The sequence below is a fragment of the Schistocerca nitens genome, chromosome 2 (assembly GCF_023898315.1).
Source record: "Schistocerca nitens isolate TAMUIC-IGC-003100 chromosome 2, iqSchNite1.1, whole genome shotgun sequence".
Taxonomy (NCBI): Eukaryota; Metazoa; Arthropoda; class Insecta; order Orthoptera; family Acrididae; genus Schistocerca; species Schistocerca nitens.
Window position 1 is genome coordinate 469,149,269 of NC_064615.1, and position 18,631 is coordinate 469,167,899.

At 44.6% G+C, this 18,631-nt stretch overlaps 1 protein-coding gene across 1 annotated transcript in view; it reads right to left on the reverse strand.

Moving 5' to 3' along the window:
- LOC126235102 (odorant receptor Or2-like) overlaps positions 1-12,832 on the reverse strand; it is a 117,748-nt gene extending 104,916 nt beyond the window's left edge. Inside the window, exons 1-2 of the mRNA XM_049943836.1 lie at positions 12,524-12,832; positions 7,118-7,518 (exon numbers count right to left, since the gene is read on the reverse strand). Of these exons, the coding sequence (XP_049799793.1) occupies positions 7,118-7,518; positions 12,524-12,832 (710 nt within the window). The remainder of the gene's footprint in view (positions 1-7,117; positions 7,519-12,523) is intronic.
- Positions 12,833-18,631: the final 5,799 nt, after the last annotated feature.

Sequence of the window (18,631 nt, forward strand, 5' to 3'; positions counted from 1 at the left end):
ATTAGCATCAATAGGAGAAAAATACTGTTCAGTGGTGTTAGACGAACTGCCAAATGCTGCTTTCTCTTCAATAACATTAAAATCACTGTTCAAATCAACAATCTGATTTTTTACTAACTCCAATTTACTGTCAGTTTTACAGACCCACACATCTATTTGTACAGCCATTTTTGTTTTACTTTTTGCTTTATAAGACATCTTTTTATTTAGTTGTTTACATATTTCGAACAATTAGTTCCTATCTTCAGAATTTCTTTCTGACAAGTAGCTACTTAATTGTTCACTTATATGAGTCTCTGAGAGCAAATTTTGGACAGTTGGTCCATTGTTTCACAAACCTTTTTTCTAACACCTCATTGTACATTTTACATTTTTTAAGAAAATCGCCGATTTCAAGCTTTACATTTCTCTCAAGGGTGTCTACCTGTTCTCCAACTTCTGTTTTTAATTCAACTATACTGATTACCGTTCTCAGGTTTTCCATTCGAAACTTGATTCAAAATAATTATTTCAGATTTCACCCTACCCATTTCTTACTTGTCATTACGCATTTCCTGTTGTAATTTATCATTACTGGAATGCATTTATAACTCATTTCAGATTTCATGTACTGCTTTAACGCATCGTAACCAGTTTGCATTTTGGCACATAGTAACTGGATCTTTTCTGGCATTTCTGCTTACATACTTTGCATCTAACAAATTTCAGTGGAGTTTCTTGCGTAAATTGACTTGACAGGATTCCTAAACCATCAAAATTCTCACTTTCGTCATTTGATACTACATTTTTCCCTGTCATTATGGTCAGATCATAACGGCGATCGGCCGTCGTGTCATCCTGTATAATACAGAGTCTTTTGCATGTGATATGACTTCGCAAGATGTCAAGTACATTCAGACGCATAGATCTTTGTGTGAGGAACGATGGTACACATACAGATCCGCTGAATACATAGTTTTTATATGTAAGCGCTTCAGTATACGAGCGTTTGCTGAAAAGCAATGCCTCCGAAATTTTTATGCGAAAAATCAAAGCTTTTTTGAAAAAAAAAACGAACGTTATTAAAACAACCTACACCTTTATTCTTGAGGTCTGTATATTTATTTCTCAACATAGACAGCCTGTTGACGAACACGTGTTTCCTAATGTGATACCAGTATGTTGACAGTGTTACTGTAGAATGATCGAATTTGTTGACGGAACCGTAACCTCACATCTGGTTGCACCGCTTCATCACTATCAAAGTAAAGTCCTCGAAGGTGTTCCTTACGTTCTGTAAATAGCTGAAAACTGGATGGGTCCAAGTTGGGACTGTATGGAGGGTGATCGATGACCCTGAACCTAGGGCATCGGATTGTTGCAGATGTCGCAGTGGTCGTGTATGTGTCTCGCATAATCGTGCTGAGGGAGAGTATGGACGAACTCTTCGAATTCAAAACTCGATTACAGCACGCTGTTTCTCATGTACCGACATATTAAACACTTCAAGTCGGAGCCCTCGAGTATCCGAAGGCTGTAAATCTGTACACATGAAGAATAAATACACTACTGGCCATTAAAATTGCTAAACTATGAAGATGACGTGCTACAGACGCGAAATTTAACCGACAGGAAGAAGATGTTGTGATATGCAAATGATTAGATTTTCAGAGCATTCACACAAGGTTGGCGCCGGTGGCGACACCTACGACGTGCTGACATGAGGAAAGTTTCCCACCGATTTGTGATACACAAACAGCAGTTGACCGGCGTTGCCTTGTGAAACGTTGTTGTGAAGCCTCGTGTAAGGAGGAGAAATGCGTACCATCACGTTTCCGACTTTGATAAAGGTCGGATTGTAGCCTATCGCGATTGTGGTTTATCGTATCGCGACATTGCTGCTCGCGTTGGTCTAGATCCAATGACTGTTAGCAGAATATGGAATCGGTGGGTTCAGGAGGGTAATACGGAACGCCGTGCTGGATCCCAACGGCCTCGTATCACTAGCAGTCGAGATGACAGGCATCTTATTCGCATCGCTGTAACGGATCGTGCAGCCACGTCTCGATCCCTGAGTCAACAGATGGGGACGTTTGCAAGACAACAACCATCTGCACGAACAGTTCGACGATGTTTGCAGCCGCATGGACTATCAGCTCGGAGACCATGGCTGCGGTTACTCTTGACGCTGCATCACCGACAGGAGTCTGATAGAATTTTGAATTTCGTTCATCTACCTGCAATACAAAGTTCCTCCCCATTTCGTTTCATCGTTCGAGATTATCTTAATCGCATGTTCCCTGGACGGTAGATCGTGGTTACCTTATCACACGTTCCTTGGGCGGTGGATCGGTAGACGTTCACCCCTATGTGAGCTCCAAGATGGCCTGATCTCACCCCCTTAGACGTTTTCGCGTGGGGTTAAATCAAGACACATGTATACAGGGTTAAAATCAGTACCTTCGTCAGTTAAAATCAGTACCTTCGACAGCTGCATCATCGGATTGTGGAGGCGGTTAATAGCATTGGACCTGATCAACTGCGGAATCTGTACTAGGCTATGCCAGAAAGTTGCACTCTTTGTGTTGACATTGAGGATGCGCACAGTGAACTTTAATGATTTTTAATGCTTCTCTTGTGCCATTGTTGTATAGGTATATGTTTTCTGTATGAAACGTGCTTTATGAAAATGAGTCACTAACTTAGGGACAGCCTGTATAGTTTCTCTACTAACTGAAGAGCACGCAGGTGAGTCCACACCCTTTCTACCCAGCTACGTTACTAGGAGCTTCTACAAGCTGTTTTATCAAGTTGTACCGGTCATTCAGCATTGTGCCTTTCCGATCAGTGATGACACAGTGCACAGAAACGTTCGGAAAGCGTTTATTTTCCACTAAACACATTGTTACTACACAGAATTCAGAAATTACACCCTAATCAGAATAACAAGGTGACTGACAGATAGCCGTTTACAGAGAAGGTGCCACAGAAAAAGCCAACCAAAGAAAGAGCTTGGTCGTGCTCCTATTTTTTCAATTTATTGGTTTCCGGGCCTTGCCCATTCAGCCATCTCCATCTCAACAGTGGAATGTCAGTTATGACGATACTAGCGTAAGGACAACACACCATCCAGTCCCAGAGCGGAAGAAAACTCCGCCCCGTAAGGGAATCGAAACCGGGATTCTCGCTTAGCCATCCGCTGCGCTGACCACGCAACTACCGAATTGGTACATCGCCCAGCGGACGACACTTACGGCCGCTAACGTTAACTGTTACGATTCTTTTTCGTCGTGTGCTTTGTTTCTTTGTGCTGATTTTTTTTACAACACGCAAAATAATATCTGCAGTAAGTGCGAAAGTCAGTAGCAATGTGAAAACATTATTACAATCTTGCAAAGCGAACTGCAGACTACAATCATCTACACTACTGGCCATTAAAATTGCTAAACCAAGAAGAAATGCAGATGATAAACGGGTATTCATTGGACAAACATATTATACTAGAACTGACATGTGATTACATTTTCACGCAATTTGGGTGCATAGATCCTGAGAAATCAGTACCCAGAATAACCAGCTCTGGCCGTAATAACGGCCTCGATACGCCTGGGCATTGAGTCAAACAGAGCTAGGATGGCGCGTACAGGTACAGTTGCCCATGCAGCTTCAACAAAATACCACAGTTCATCAAGAGTAGTGACTGGCGTATTGTGACGTGGCAATTGCTCGGCCACCATTGACCAGACGTTTTCAATTGGTGAGAGATCTGGAGAATGTGCTGGCCAGGGCAGCAGTCGAACATTTTCTGTGTCCCGAAAGGCCTGCAAAGGACCTGCAACATGCGGTCGTGCATTATCCTGCTGAAATGTAGGGTTTCTCAGGGATCGAATGAAGGGTAGAGCCACGGGTCGTAACACATCATGATGCTGTAATCAGAACCTGGATTCATCCGAAAAAATGACGTTTTGCCATTCGTTCACCCAGGTTCGTCGTTGAGTACACCATCGCAAGCACTCCTGTCTGTGATGCAGCGTCAAGGGTAACCGCAGCCATGGTCCCCGAGCTGATAGTCCATGCTGCTGCAAACGTCGTCGAACTGTTCGTGCAGATGGTTGTTGTCTTACAAACGTCCCCATCTGTTGACTCAGGGATCGAGACGTGACTGCACGATCCGTTACAGCCATGCGAATAAGATGCCTGTCATCTCGACTGCTAGTGATACGAGGCCGTTGGGATCCAGCACGGATCCTGAACCCACAGATTCCACATTCTACTGAGAGTCATTGGATCTCGACCAACGCGAGCAGCAATGTCGCGATACGATAAGCCGCAATCGCGATAGGCTACAATCCGACCTTTATCAAAGTCGGAAACGTGATGGCACGCATTTCTCCTCCTTACACGAGGCATCACAACAACGTTTCACCAGGCAATGCCGGTCAACTGCTGTTTGTGTATGAAAGATCGGTTGGAAACTTTCCTCATGTCAGCACGTCGTAGGTGTCGCCACCGGCGCCAACCTTGTGTGAATGCTCTGAAAAGCTAATAATTTGCACATCACAGCATCTTCTTCCTATCGGTTAAATTTCGCATCTGTAGTACATCTTCGTGGTGTAGCAATTTTAATGGCCAGTAGTGTAGTATTTGAGAATGAGAGAACCCCGCGACTTGCAACAAACTTCGCATATCATTTAAAAACTTTTCGAAACTTCTTCTCGCTGACACCCCCCATAAGATAACGAAAAGAGAACATTTTCCCTATTCGACCAGTAAACTTTCAACTTGAGACAAGACGCTTCAATTGATTATTTATTTAGTGCTAGTTCATTTTGTAGGCAGTATCTACGTGCACCATTGAATGTATCTGAAAAATTATATTATTGTGTGATTCATAATTTAGGAGATATGGCGTCATAATCATTGAGATGTGTGAAAAAACAAAAATGAAGCACAAATTACACAGACCACACTCATCCAGTGTTTCGTAATGAGAGTATTTAGCGAGATCCAACAGTCTTTAAGCATAAGATCAACGGGTGAATATTTGTCACACTCGAGAAAACATTACAAGTATCATTTAATGCCGTGTTATTTCGAACCTGGACTTGACAACCGCCTGTATTCGGTCAGCAAGTGAGTTCACAAAGTTATGCAGGTACGTCGCATCCAGGTTAAGCCACTCGGTGAGGATTTCGTCTTGCAATACCAACCAATTTCGGATAGGCTAATGTCGGCGTTTTACCAGCTCTCCCAACATGTCCCACAGATTTTCTGTCGGTTTCAAGTCAGGTGATTCTGAAGGCCAGTCGAGATGTAATAGGATGGGGAGTGCCCAGAAAAAAATCACATATTTTTCCAGTCCGATGAACTATGGCTGCTGTCTTCTTCAAAACGTAGGATGACCAATGGCCTCGTGCGCAGGAGCTGACTCCATACGTTCGTTGTATGCTGTCTCCCTGGTAGTGTTCTCTCACTAACAGTTTGGGATGGATTTTAATTCACTGCCCGCAAAAAAACCTGTCGGGCTTAGAAAATAATCTTGATTCACATGCCGTGTAACGCATCTCTGTTCCCTCTGAGTCAGGATCTTTTCCGACCACAATTCTGATGTCTTGATTCGCAGCCACTGCTCGCAGATGCGTTGAACAGTCTACCGCGAAACACCAACATTTCCAGCGTCACACACCACACATCATGACCGCGGGCACAGCCAAACACGACTGCCCCTCTTTGTCACTCTGTCACGTCCTTACATTTCTACGTCTACTTCTACATCTACATGGATACTCTGCAAATCATATTTAAATGCCTGGCATAGGGTTCATCGAACCACAATCACAATTCTCTCTTATTCCAATCTCGTATAGCGCGCGGGAAGAATGAACCCCTATATCTTTCCGTACGAGCTCTGATTTCCCTTATTTTATCGTGGTGATCGTTCCTCCCTATGTAGGTCGGTGTCAACAAAATATTTTCGCATTCGGAGGAGAAAGTTGGTGATTGGAATTTCGTGAGAAGATTCCGTCGCAACGAAAAACTCCTTTCTTTTAATGATGTCCATCCCAAATCCTGCATCATTTCTGTGACACTCTCTCCCATATTTCGCGATGATACAAAAAGTGCTGCCTTTCTTTGAACTTTTTCGATGTACTCAGTCAGTCCTATCTGGTAAGGATCCCACACCGCGCAACAGTATTCTAAAAGTGGACGCACAAGCGTAGTGTAGGCAGTCTCCTTAATAGGTCTGTTACATTTTCTAAGTGTCCTGCCAATAAAACGCAGTCTTTGGTTAGCCTTCCCCACAACATTTTCTTTGTGTTCCTTCCAATTTAAATTGTTCGTAATTGTAATACCTAAGTATTTAGTTGATTTGTGGCTTTTAGATTAGACTTATTTATCATGTAACCGAAGTATAACGAATTCCTTTTGGCACTCATGTGGATGACCTCACACTTTTCGTTATTTAGCGTCAAATGCCACTTTTCGCACCATTCCGATATTTCTTCTAAATCGTTTTGCAGTTTGTTTTGATCTTCTGATGACTTTATTAGTCAATAAAGGACAGCGTCACCTGCAGACAACCGAAGACGGCTACTCAGATTGTATCCCAAATCTTTTACGCATGTGTGCGCAGAATGTCAGTTTTGAAACACAAATGTGTCACTGATCGCCACTGCCTTATGCTCACTCAGAAGCAGTGCGCGCGCGGTTATTTCTTTATTTCCTTTTTCAGTTTATTGACTTCCGGGCTGTGCCCATTCAGCCATCTCAATAATAATGTCAATTATGACAACAGGAAAGTAAGGACTACACATGGAAACACAGGTTCCCGAGGGGATAAAATTCTCCATCCTGGCCAGGAATGGAACGAGGCCCCTTCGCTTAGCAATTCGCCGCACCGACCGCGCAACTGCCGAGGTGAGCTGCGCGCACTGTTGAGCACGTGACTCGATCGCTGCGCCATCCGTGAAGGGCATACTGGTCTAATTTTTCGTCCGGTGAGCTTGACTTCTAAAGTAATCAGACATTTGAACATAGTTCAATTCCATAAATAATCGGAGGAAGAGGGATCGGGGCCATAAATGGGAGATTCGAGGCGTGATCGTAAGCAAGTGCACGATGTGTGGTGCGCACTGACCAGGCGCCCATGCGGAGCAGCGTGCAGTTGAGGACGCGCAGCTGTCCCGTCGCGTAGACGAGCAGCACGAGCAGGAAGGCGTCGAGCGCGCCCACCCACAGCGCCACCAGCACCAGCGACAGCACCTGGTAGCCGTAGAGCAGCTGGAAGGAGGGGCTGGCCGGCTCGTAGGACGGGAACCACGGCAGGCAGAGCGCGAGTGCGCGCTCCGCCCCCAGCAGGCGCATCACGATGGGGCCGAGGCTCCAGTTGAACACGGAGAAGCAGCACAGCGCCACGAAGGACGCCGTCAGCCGCGCGCCGTGGTCGCCGGCAGAGGCAGCCACCGCTCGCTGCGCCTCCCCCGCCAGCAGCGGCGACCGCGGGAACTCACACTCCACGGACTGCACCAGCCGGCACACCTGGGGCAGGCGAGCTGTTCACAGAACATCTGTCTACGGAGATCAGCAGACATTTAACCGGCATAGCAGCCACGGATCCAAGGGAAAGAAAAAGAAAAAGCCACTGTATTAACCACTGCTATCATGATTATATTAAAATATTATATGGAGGCCGACTGGACTACTCTCTTTCAAATTCTGAAGGTGGCAGGGGTAAAATACAGGGAGCGAAAGGCTATTTACAATTTGTACAGAAACCAGATGACAGTTATAAAGAGTCGAGGGACATGAAAGGGAAGCAGTGGTTGGGAAGGGAGTGAGACAGGGTTGTAGCCTCTCCCCGATATTATTCAATCTGTTTATTGAGCAAGCAGTAAAGGAAACAAAAGAAAAATTCGGAGTAGGTATTAAAATTCATGGAGAAGAAATAAAAACTTTGAGGTTCGCCGATGACATTGTAATTCTGTCAGAGACAGTAAAGGACCTGGAAGAGCAGCTGAACGGAATGGACAGTGTCTAGAAAGGGGGATATAAGGTGAACATCAACAAAAGCAAAACGTGGATAATGGAATGTACTCGAATTAAATCGGGTGATGCTGAGGGAATTAGTTTAGGAAATGAAACGCTTAAAGTAGTAAATGAGTTTTGCTATTTGGAGAGCAAAATAACTGATGATGGTCGAATTAGAGACGATGTAAAATGTAGACTGGCAATGACAGGGAAAGCGTTTCTGAAGAAGAGAAATTCGTTAACATCGAGTATTGATTTAAGTGTCAGGAAGTCGTTTATGAAAGTATTTGTATGGAGTGTAGCCATGTATGGAAGTGAAACGTGGACGATAAATAGTTTAGACAAGAAGAAAATAGAAGCTTTAGAAATGTGATGCTACAGAAGAATGCTGAAGATTAGATGGGTAGATCACATAAGTAATGAGGAGGCATTGAACAGAATTGGGGAGAAGAGAAATTTGTGGCACAACTTGACAAGAAGAATGGACCGGTTGGTAGGACAAATTCTGAGGCATCAAGGGATCACCAATGTAATATTGGAGGGCAGCGTGGAGGATACAAATCATAGAGGGAGACCAAGAGGTGAATACACTAAACAGATTCAGAAGGATGTAGGTTCCAGTAGGTACTGGGAGATGAAGAAGCTTACACAGGATAGAGTACCATGAAGAGCTGCATCAAACCAGTCTCTGGACAGAAGACCACAACAACAACATATGGAGGCCGGTAATGTAAGGCTGAATCATTTGGTCCGATGCTACCGATCCATCGCTCAGTTATCCTTTGATTTAAAAATTCCCACACTATCAGATGCCACAAACTCCTCTTCTCCCCAATTCTATTCAATACTACATCATTAGTTATGTGATCTACCCATCTAATCTTCAGCATTCTTCTGTAGCACCACATTTCGAAAGCTTCTGTTCTCTTCTTGTCTAAACTATTTATCGTTCAGGTTTCACTTCCATACATGGCTACACTCCATACAAATACTTTCAGAAACGACTTCCTGACACTTGAATCTATACTCGATGTTAACAAATTTCTCTTCTTCAGAAACGCTTTCAATGCCTTGCCAGTCTACATTTTATATCCTCTCTACTTCGACCATCATCAGTTATTTTGCTCCCCAAATAGCAAAACTCCTTTACTGCTTTAAGTGTCTCTTTTCCTAATCTAATTCCCTCAGCATCACCCGACTTAATTCGACTACATTCCATTATCCTCGTTTTATTTTTGTTGATGTTCATCTTGTATCCTCCTTTCAGGATGCTGTCCATTGCGTTCAACTGCTCTTCCAGGTCCTTTGCTATCTCTGACAGATTTACTATGTCGTCAGCAAACCTCAAAGTTTTTGTTTCCTCCCCGCGGATTTTAATCCCTACTTCAAATGTTTCTTCTGTTTCCTTCACTGCTTGCTCAATATACAGATTGAATAACGTCGGAAAAAGATAATTCTCAAGCATATCGAGATACGTGCTTCCTGCAACAGTGTTCTCGGCAAAGAAAAATAGACCATATGCCTTTTCCGATGAAATTGTACAAAATACATTAAATTTTGGACAGTCCCTCTCATGTTGTACAATTTCATGTGGTTATTCTGTACCCCATATTCTCACATTACGACAGTTCATCTTTCCACTTAAATGGAATGTTGCCTCGTCCCTAAACACTAAGTGTGGAAGAAAACTGTCATCTTGCCAAGAACGTAATTACAGAACTCCACACATTGTCTTTTGTCACCTTCATGAAGAGCTTGCAGGAGCTGAATTTTGTATGGTTTCTTGTGTGAACATCGACGCAACACACGCCAGACGGATGGATATCGGGTCATGTTGAGCTGTTGAGCAGCACAGCGAACGGATTTCTACGGACTCCTTGTGAAACTATGGCGGATGTGTTCCATGTCTGTGTCAGATACTCTGGAACGACCCGGCGATTTGCCTTTACACAAACAACCTGTTTCTCGGAATTGTTCATGCCATCGTCTAATGCTCTGAGCTGGAGGAGGATCCACACCATGCCTAGTGCGAAAGTCACGCTGAACAGTTATTACTGACCCACACTGCGCAAAACGTAGGGAACAAAACGCCTTCTGTTGTCCCGACAATTTATTTACTAAAACTGAAGTGGGCGCACACTGCTGCTACCTAGCGGGAACAATGTGAAACTCTAGAGTTTGTTCTTTGCAACAGTACGTTGTTCACTCACACATCTCAAATAACAAATAACATAATAGTTATGATTTTTTTTAATCGGATGATTCTTTTTGATACAGCCTCTATATTGTCATTTTGTCATTTGGCGTAATGAATGGAGCTATGGACGCTACAAAACGGAGTGCCGAGTGAAGAAATCAAAATCGGAACATTTCCGTCATATTCTTTCGTTTGAGTTCAATAAAGAGGTGACAGCAGCGGAGGCGTCGAGAAACATTTGCGCCGTGTATGGGGATAAATGCCATTGGACAGGGCACGGCAAGAAAATTTCTCATTTTAGACAGGAACGTTTTGACATTAGTCAGTACTCACGTTCAGGAATGCCTTCGGGGTTCAATCCAGATCGTTCAAAAGCATTAATCGAAAATGATCCACGTCATTGTACTCGAGAACTGGCAGATGTGATCATTCCACTATCTCGCGACATTTGCAAGCAATGGAGAAGGTTCAAAAGTCGCTTGTGTGGGTACCACATGCTCTAAGCGAAAATCACAAAAATCAGCAGGTGGCCATATGTACATCGCTGCTTGCTCGTCATCAATTGACTCGTGAACAACGCTGACAATTCGTATCCTTTATTGTTTCTGCTGGCGAGAAATGGTATCTTTATGCTAACATAAGGAAAAGGAAGGAATGATTGAGCCCAAACAAACAGCAGCGACCCGTACAAAGACTTGTGCACATCCATGGAAAATGATGTTATGCAGCGGCGGTGTACTGTACTACGAATTGCTGTGTAACCATCACTGCTAACATATATTGTCTACAACTGAGACGTCTTGGAACGCAATCCAAGAACACCGACCAGGAAGACTGCGTGAAGTGATGCTATTGTATTATAACGCCCACCCGCACTCTGCTAGAGTGACAAAAAACACTATACATGAGTTGGGTTGGGAAGTCGTTTCGCACCCGCCTAATTCACATGACCTTGCGCCCTCAGATTTTCACCTTTACCGCCCTCTATCGAACAACCTTCAAGGATCCTCCTTTCCGCGTGAAAATGCGCTCCAAACACGGTTCGACGAGTTCTTCGTCTCAAAACCACGTGACTTCTACAGTCGCAAAGTCGAAAAGTTACCCCATCGTTGGCAGACTGTTGCAAATAGTGAAGTAAAATGTATCATTGATGACTAAAGTGTCTGTTATATGTATCTTTGTGTTTACTGAACTTACGGGAAACGCTACAAACTTATGAACCAACATAATGATTTCCATTTTGATATAGCGTGTGTGATAGTAGAGGAAGTGGCGCCGCTCTTGCGGTGGAATGCACCTTGAATCAGTGCGCTGCGAGCAGCGGAGGAAGAAGGTCGTGTCTTTGTTTGCCTCCGAGCCACGTGCATTCGAAATGTATGCCGAAATGACAAGTCCCGCAGTTGTGAGATACGTTTTGTAATAAGGTTTCTTGAGGCAAAAACTGTAAAGCTAGTGAAATCCATCACGAAGTGTATGAAGTTCATGGGCCAAACGTAATGACTGAAGGTGATGTAAGACAGTGGAACCGATTTTCTAAAAATGGGCAAATCAGTGTCTGTGATGAAGAGAAGAGCGGTCGACCGAGTATCATGAATGCAGATCTGACTCGTTCGGTTGACGAAAGCTTGAGCTTTATCAGTTTAAGTATAAAACAGATGAAACACAGTTTCCTCGACAGCAGTAGTCACTGCTGACTACACTCCTTTCGACAGCAACGAATAACAGGCTGAACTTTTTTGTGTTACAATAATCTCTTTCTTATTTCTATAACTATTGCCACCTTCTTGTCTTCTTAGTGTCTTTAAATTTTTTTTTACTCTGCTTAATATATTTCACTCATTTTCGAATACAATTTGCAGCAACACTTTCACTGCAAGCACTCCGTAAGAATCGCTAACAAATTGGAGGCAAAGAAGCTGAAAGTTGACTGACATCCACTATTTTCTGAAATGTATTTCTCGCTATACATGAAAGATATCGTGCTGAAATCTTCATGGTGGATAATTCAAAGATGGAGGAATTGAATCGGCATATGATGGAAAAGGGCGTAACGACACTTACGCGTCTAGCCCATCGAGGTCCTAATTTGGAACGGGCAGAAACTCTAATAATGTGGTACAATGGGAAGCAATCTCTGCCACGCTCTTCACAATGGTTTATAGAGTATTGGTGTAGATGTCAATTAGGGTGCTCCTCGCTCAAGATGCGGATGGAATAGGACAGAAAATCACTAATACATTCACGAAGTGCCCTCCGTCACGCCCTGTACAATTGCTTGTGAAATATTTATGCAAGCGAAGAAACCGGTTGCTATCGTACCTGTGAGCGCTTGAGGAAGAGCGTGAGCATCTTGAAGACGGCGCCCACGTAGGAGGAGGTGACGCCGACGAGCACGGCGGTGACCTGTATGTCGGCGCGCGCCTCGGCCATGACGCAGACCGCGCACACGGGGTAGGAGGCCATGAGGACCGTGGCGGCCGCCACGTACAGCGCGTACAGCCGCCCTCCGCCCCCGCCGCCCCCAGCTGCCGCCCCCGGCGGCCAGGCGCCCACCAGCCACAGCGTGCGCACCACCAGCCGCAGGCCGCGCATCCGCCTCCGCTCCCAGTCCTCCTGCCTCTCGAGCATCACACCTGTCAATAGAACCGACTGTGGTCCTTTGGTGCAGAGCCGAGTGGAGAGTCTGAATCAGAGGCTCAGGCGGTTCTGTGACCATGTAGGCTGCAGATTCCTTTACCTGCGCCATCGGGTGCTGGGTTTCCGGGTTCCGCTTAATAGGTCATATATATTATATATATATATACGGGTAGCAGGGGCTATGTGGAAGGGACTCGGCGGTTTTTTAGGTTAGAGGGTCTCAGGGAACCACAGAAGGGACGTCCGTCAAAAAGTGAGGAGGTAAAACACAGTAAGGTAGTCCTAGAAACTATTGGTATTGTAATTGTAAATTGTCGTAGCTGTGTTGGGAACGAACCAGAGCTCCAAGGCCTAATAGAAAGCACTGAAGCTCAAATAATTGTAGGTACAGTTTTGTGTTAACAGAAGAGCCAACAGCGTGTTACGAGTGGAGGCCGAAACGCACGCGTTTTAGCTCAAGCAGGCTAGCGTGAGGAGGGAAGAACTATACTGACGTGAGATCTGGAACATGACAAGGAATGAAAATTCAGAAAGCGGACGTAATTAGTTTGATACTTAACTTTAATCCATTAATGATGAACGTCGCTCTTGACGGTACATGAGTCACAATATTATCTGTTCAGAATACATTCTTGAAGTAATTATAGTAACTGAATATGGCGCCTTGCTAGGTCGTAGCAAATGACGTGGCTGAAGGCTATGCTAAACTGCCGTATCTGCAAATGAGAGCGTATGTAGACAGTGAACCATCGCTAGCAAAGTCGGCTGTACAACTGGGGCGAGTGCTAGGGACACTCTCTAGACTAGACCTGCCGTGTGGCGGCACTCGGTCTGCAATCACTGATAGTGGCGACACGCGGGTCCGACGTATACTAACGGACCGCGGCCGATTTAAAGGCTACCACCTAGCAAGTGTGGTGTCTGGCGGTGACACCACATACAGAGAGCTGGCTAAAGCCGGAAATAAGTTCAGCTGTAATTTTTTCAAACGATCTAACAGTGTTCAGAAAGGACAGATTAAATACAGTTGGTGGTGAAGTATTTATTGCTGTCAGAGGTAGTTTGCCCTGTGGCGAAATTGAAGTAGATAGTTCGTGTGAAATAGCATGGGTAGAGGTTAATCCTGACAATCGGACTAAACTATTAATTGGATCGTTTTACCGATCCCCCGACTCAGAAGATATAGTTGCTGAACAGATCAAAGAAAACTTGAGTCTCATTTGAAATAGGTATCCCATTCATACAATTATAGTCGGTAGTGACTTCAATGTACCCTCGATATGCTGGAAAAATTATACTTTTAAAGCCGGCGGCAGGCATAAAAAGCGTAAATGGTTGCGAAAGCATACTTGACCTTTTAGCAACCAATAAACCTGGACAAATAGTGAGTGTTGTGACGAATACAGGGATTAGCGACCACAAGACAGTTGCTGCTAGGCTGAATACCGTAACACCTACAACCATCAAAAATAAACGCAAAGTATATCTATTTAAAGAAGCTGATAAAAATTCTCTTAACGCCTTTTTAAGAGACAGTCTTCACTCCTTCCGATTTGATCACGTAAGTGTAGAAAAGTTGTGGAATGTTTTCAAAGAGATAGTATCGACAGCAGTTGCGAGATATACACCACATAAATTAATAAGTAATGGTACTGATCCCCCTTGGTACACAAATCGGGTCAGATCGCTGTTGCAGAAGCAAAGAAAAAGGCATGCCAAATTTAAAAGAACGCAAAATCCCCAAGATTGGCAAAGTTTTTCAGGAGTTCGAAATATAGCGCGTACTTCAATGCCAGATGCTTTTAATAACTTCCACAACGAAATCCTGTCTCGAAATCTGGCAGAAAACCCAATGAGATTCTGGTCGTACATAAAGCACACCAGTGGCAAGACGCAATCAATACCTTCACTGCGCGATAACAACTGTGAAGTCACTGATGACAGTGCCACTAAAGCAGAGTTATTAAACACGGTTTTCCGAAACTCCTTCACCAAAGAAGACGAAGTAAATATTCCTGAATTCCAGTGAGGAACAACTGCCAAGTTGAGAAACATAGAAGTTGATATCCTCGGTGTAACAAAGCAGTTTTAATCAATTAATAAAGGCAAGGCCTCGGGTTCAGATTTTATATCAGTCAGGTTCCTCTCAGAGTATGCAAACAAAATAGCTCCATATTTAGCAATTATATACAACCACTCGCTCACAGAAAGATACGTACCTAAAGACTGGAAAATTTCTCAAGTCACTCCAGTACCCAAAAAGGGAAGTAGGAGTAATTCGCTGAATTACAGGCCTATATAACTAACGTCGATTTGCAGTAGGGTTTTGAAACATATACTGTATTCGAACATTATGAAGTTCTTGTGAAACACAACTAGCTCTTTATACTCATCCAGTAATAAGTGCCATCGACATGGGATGTCAAATTGATTCCATATTTTTAGATTTCCAGAAGGCTTTCGACACCATTCCTCACAAGAGTCTTCTAACCAAATTGCGTGCCTACGAAGTATCACCTCAGTTGTGCGACTGGATTCGTGATTTCCTGTCAGAAAGGTCACAGTTCGAAGTAATAGACGGAAAGTCATCGAGTAAAACAGAAGTAATATCCGGCGTTCCCCAAGGAAGTGTTATAGTCCCTCTATTGTTCCTGATCTATGTTAACGACACAGTAGACAATCTGAATAGCCGTCTTAGATTGCTTGCAGATGATGCTGTCATTAACCGTCTTGTAAAGTCGTCAGATGATCAAAACGACTTGCAAAATGATTTAGATAAGATATATGTATGCCCAGGGTTACGGGTGAAGACCTTAATGGCAGCGACGGCGGAGAAGGAAGACTTCGGAACGGCGTAGCTGGCAGATGAGGCAACCCTCCTTTCTGGGGATTAAATGAGAAGGGAATCACTGCCTTGTGGTGGAGGAGAAACTCCAAAGGCTAAGGGAGACAACCCCAACAGAAAATCCTTTCTTGCGTTAGGCCTAGCAAGCCAGTAGGAAAGTCTTCATACACTCCTGGAAATTGAAATAAGAACACCGTGAATTCATTGTCCCATGAAGGGGAAACTTTATTGACACATTCCTGGGGTCAGATACATCACATGTTCACACTGACAGAACCACAGGCACATAGACACAGGCAACAGAGCATGCACAATGTCGGCACTAGTACAGTGTATATCCACCTTTCGCAGCAATGCAGGCTGCTATTCTCCCATGGAGACGATCGTAGAGATGCTGGATGTAGTCCTGTGGAACGGCTTGCCATGCCATTTCCACCTGGCGCCTCAGTTGGACCAGCGTTCGTGCTGGACGTGCAGACCGCGTGAGACGACGCTTCATCCAGTCCCAAACATGCTCAATGGGGGACAGATCCGGAGATCTTGCTGGCCAGGGTAGTTGACTTACACCTTCTAGAGCACGTTGGATGGCACGGGATACATGCGGACGTGCATTGTCCTGTTGGAACAGCAAGTTCCCTTGCCGGTCTAGGAATGGTAGAACGATGGGTTCGATGACGGTTTGGATGTACCGTGCACTATTCAGTGTCCCCTCGACGATCACCAGTGGTGTACGGCCAGCGTAGGAGATGGCTCCCCACACCATGATGCCGGGTGTTGGCCCTGTGTGCCTCGGTCGTATGCAGTCCTGATTGTGGCGCTCACTTGCACGGCGCCAAACACGCATACGACCATCATTGGCACCAAGGCAGAAGCGACTCTCATCGCTGAAGACGACACGTCTCCATTCGTCCCTCCATTCACGCCTGTCGCGACACCACTGGAGGCGGGCTGCACGATGTTGGGGCGTGTGCGGAAGACGGCCTAACGGTGTGCGGGACTGTAGCCCAGCTTCATGGAGACGGTTGCGAATGGTCCTCGCCGATACCCCAGGAGCAACAGTGTCCCTAATTTGCTGGGAAGTGGCGGTGCGGTCCCCTACGGCACTGCGTAGGATCCTACGGTCTTGGCGTGCATCCGTGCGTCGCTGCGGTCCGGTCCCAGGTCGACGGGCACGTGCACCTTCCGCCGACCACTGGCGACAACATCGATGTACTGTGGAGACCTCACGCCCCACGTGTTGAGCAATTCGGCGGTACGTCCACCCGGCCTCCCGCATGCCCACTATACGCCCTCGCTCAAAGTCCGTCAACTGCACATACGGTTCACGTCCACGCTGTCGCGGCATGCTACCAGTGTTAAAGACTGCGATGGAGCTCCGTATGCCACGGCAAACTGGCTGACACTGACGGCGGCGGTGCACAAATGCTGCGCAGCTAGCGCCATTCGACGGCCAACACCGCGGTTCCTGGTGTGTCCGCTGTGCCGTGCGTGTGATCATTGCTTGTACAGCCCTCTCGCAGTGTCCGGAGCAAGTATGGTGGGTCTGACACACCGGTGTCAATGTGTTCTTTTTTCCATTTCCAGGAGTGTATATTGCTTTCAAAACACAGATGAGCCTCGGAACGAACCACTCAGGATTTGACCCCACTACTTCTTCAAGTACTGGTGCAAATGATGGGAGACCTGATGATATTCATCAGTACAAGAAGATGAAACCAACTGGACTAAAAAATAACCTAAATATTGGCACCCTTAATATATTAACCCTCAATGGAAAAATGGAAGAAATGACAGATGTACTAACAGAGAGGAAGTTAGATATATTGGGGTTAAGCGAAACAAAGTGGATGGGAAAAGGTGAGAAGAATTTGAGAGGAGGAGGAAAACTGTACTGGAGTGGGAATAACAGGTCTGGAAGAAATGGTGTGGCAGTGATGGTGAATAAGAATGTACAAAGCTGTACTGAAAATGTGAGATATATATCAGACAGGATCATAATTTTAAACCTGAGATTCCAAAAAGAAACACTAAAAGTAATCCAGATTTATGCATCTCAAGTGGGATGTAGCGAAGAAGAGAAGATGGACTTTGAAAATGTGTTAGAAAACCATATAGAGAGTGCTAATATAGTGATGGGAGATTTTAATGCACAGGTAGGCAAAGACAGAAAGGGATTTGAGCAAGTATTGGGATGTTTTGGATATGGAGGCAGAAATGAAGAAGGGGAAAGACTCCTGGATTTGTGCCAGAGAAATGGAATGAAAATAGCAAACAGCTGGTTTATGAAGAGAGAAAGTCATGTTATCACCAGATACAGTTGGGATGGAAGAACCAAGAGTGTAATTGATTATATTCTAGTAGATAGGAAATGGGGAGAGAAAGTAACAAATGTGAAGGTAATTCCAAGTGTGAGTGCAGATGGAGACCATAGATTACTGGTGGGACAATGGAAAATGAATCAGTGTGTGAAAAATAGAAAACAGAAGAAAGTGGTGAGGATACGTGATTGGAAACTGAAGGAGAGTGAATGTGCTGAGAAGTACAGAGAATTAATCACACAAAAATTTCCAAAAGAAGTTTTCTGCGATGTAGAAAAAGAATGGAGTTTATTCAAAGACACTTTAGTCGAAGCAGCACAAAAAGTAGGTGGCAGAACATCTGGAAAGGAAAAAATAAGACAGACAAGTTGGTGGGATGATACCACAATCCAAGCAGTTAGAAGAAAAAATGGAGCATGGAGAAAGTGGTGGAAAACTAAAAATGACGAAGACCATAAAATATATATAGAGGAAAAGAAGAGGTGCAAAGAAATAGTGGAAACGGCAAAGAAAAAGGCATGGGAAGAGTTTACAAAAAAACTTGAAGAAGATGTGAAGAGCAATAAGAAAATGTTCTATAAAATGATGAAAAATAAAAGGAAGGCTTCTGAAGTACCAGTAAAGATG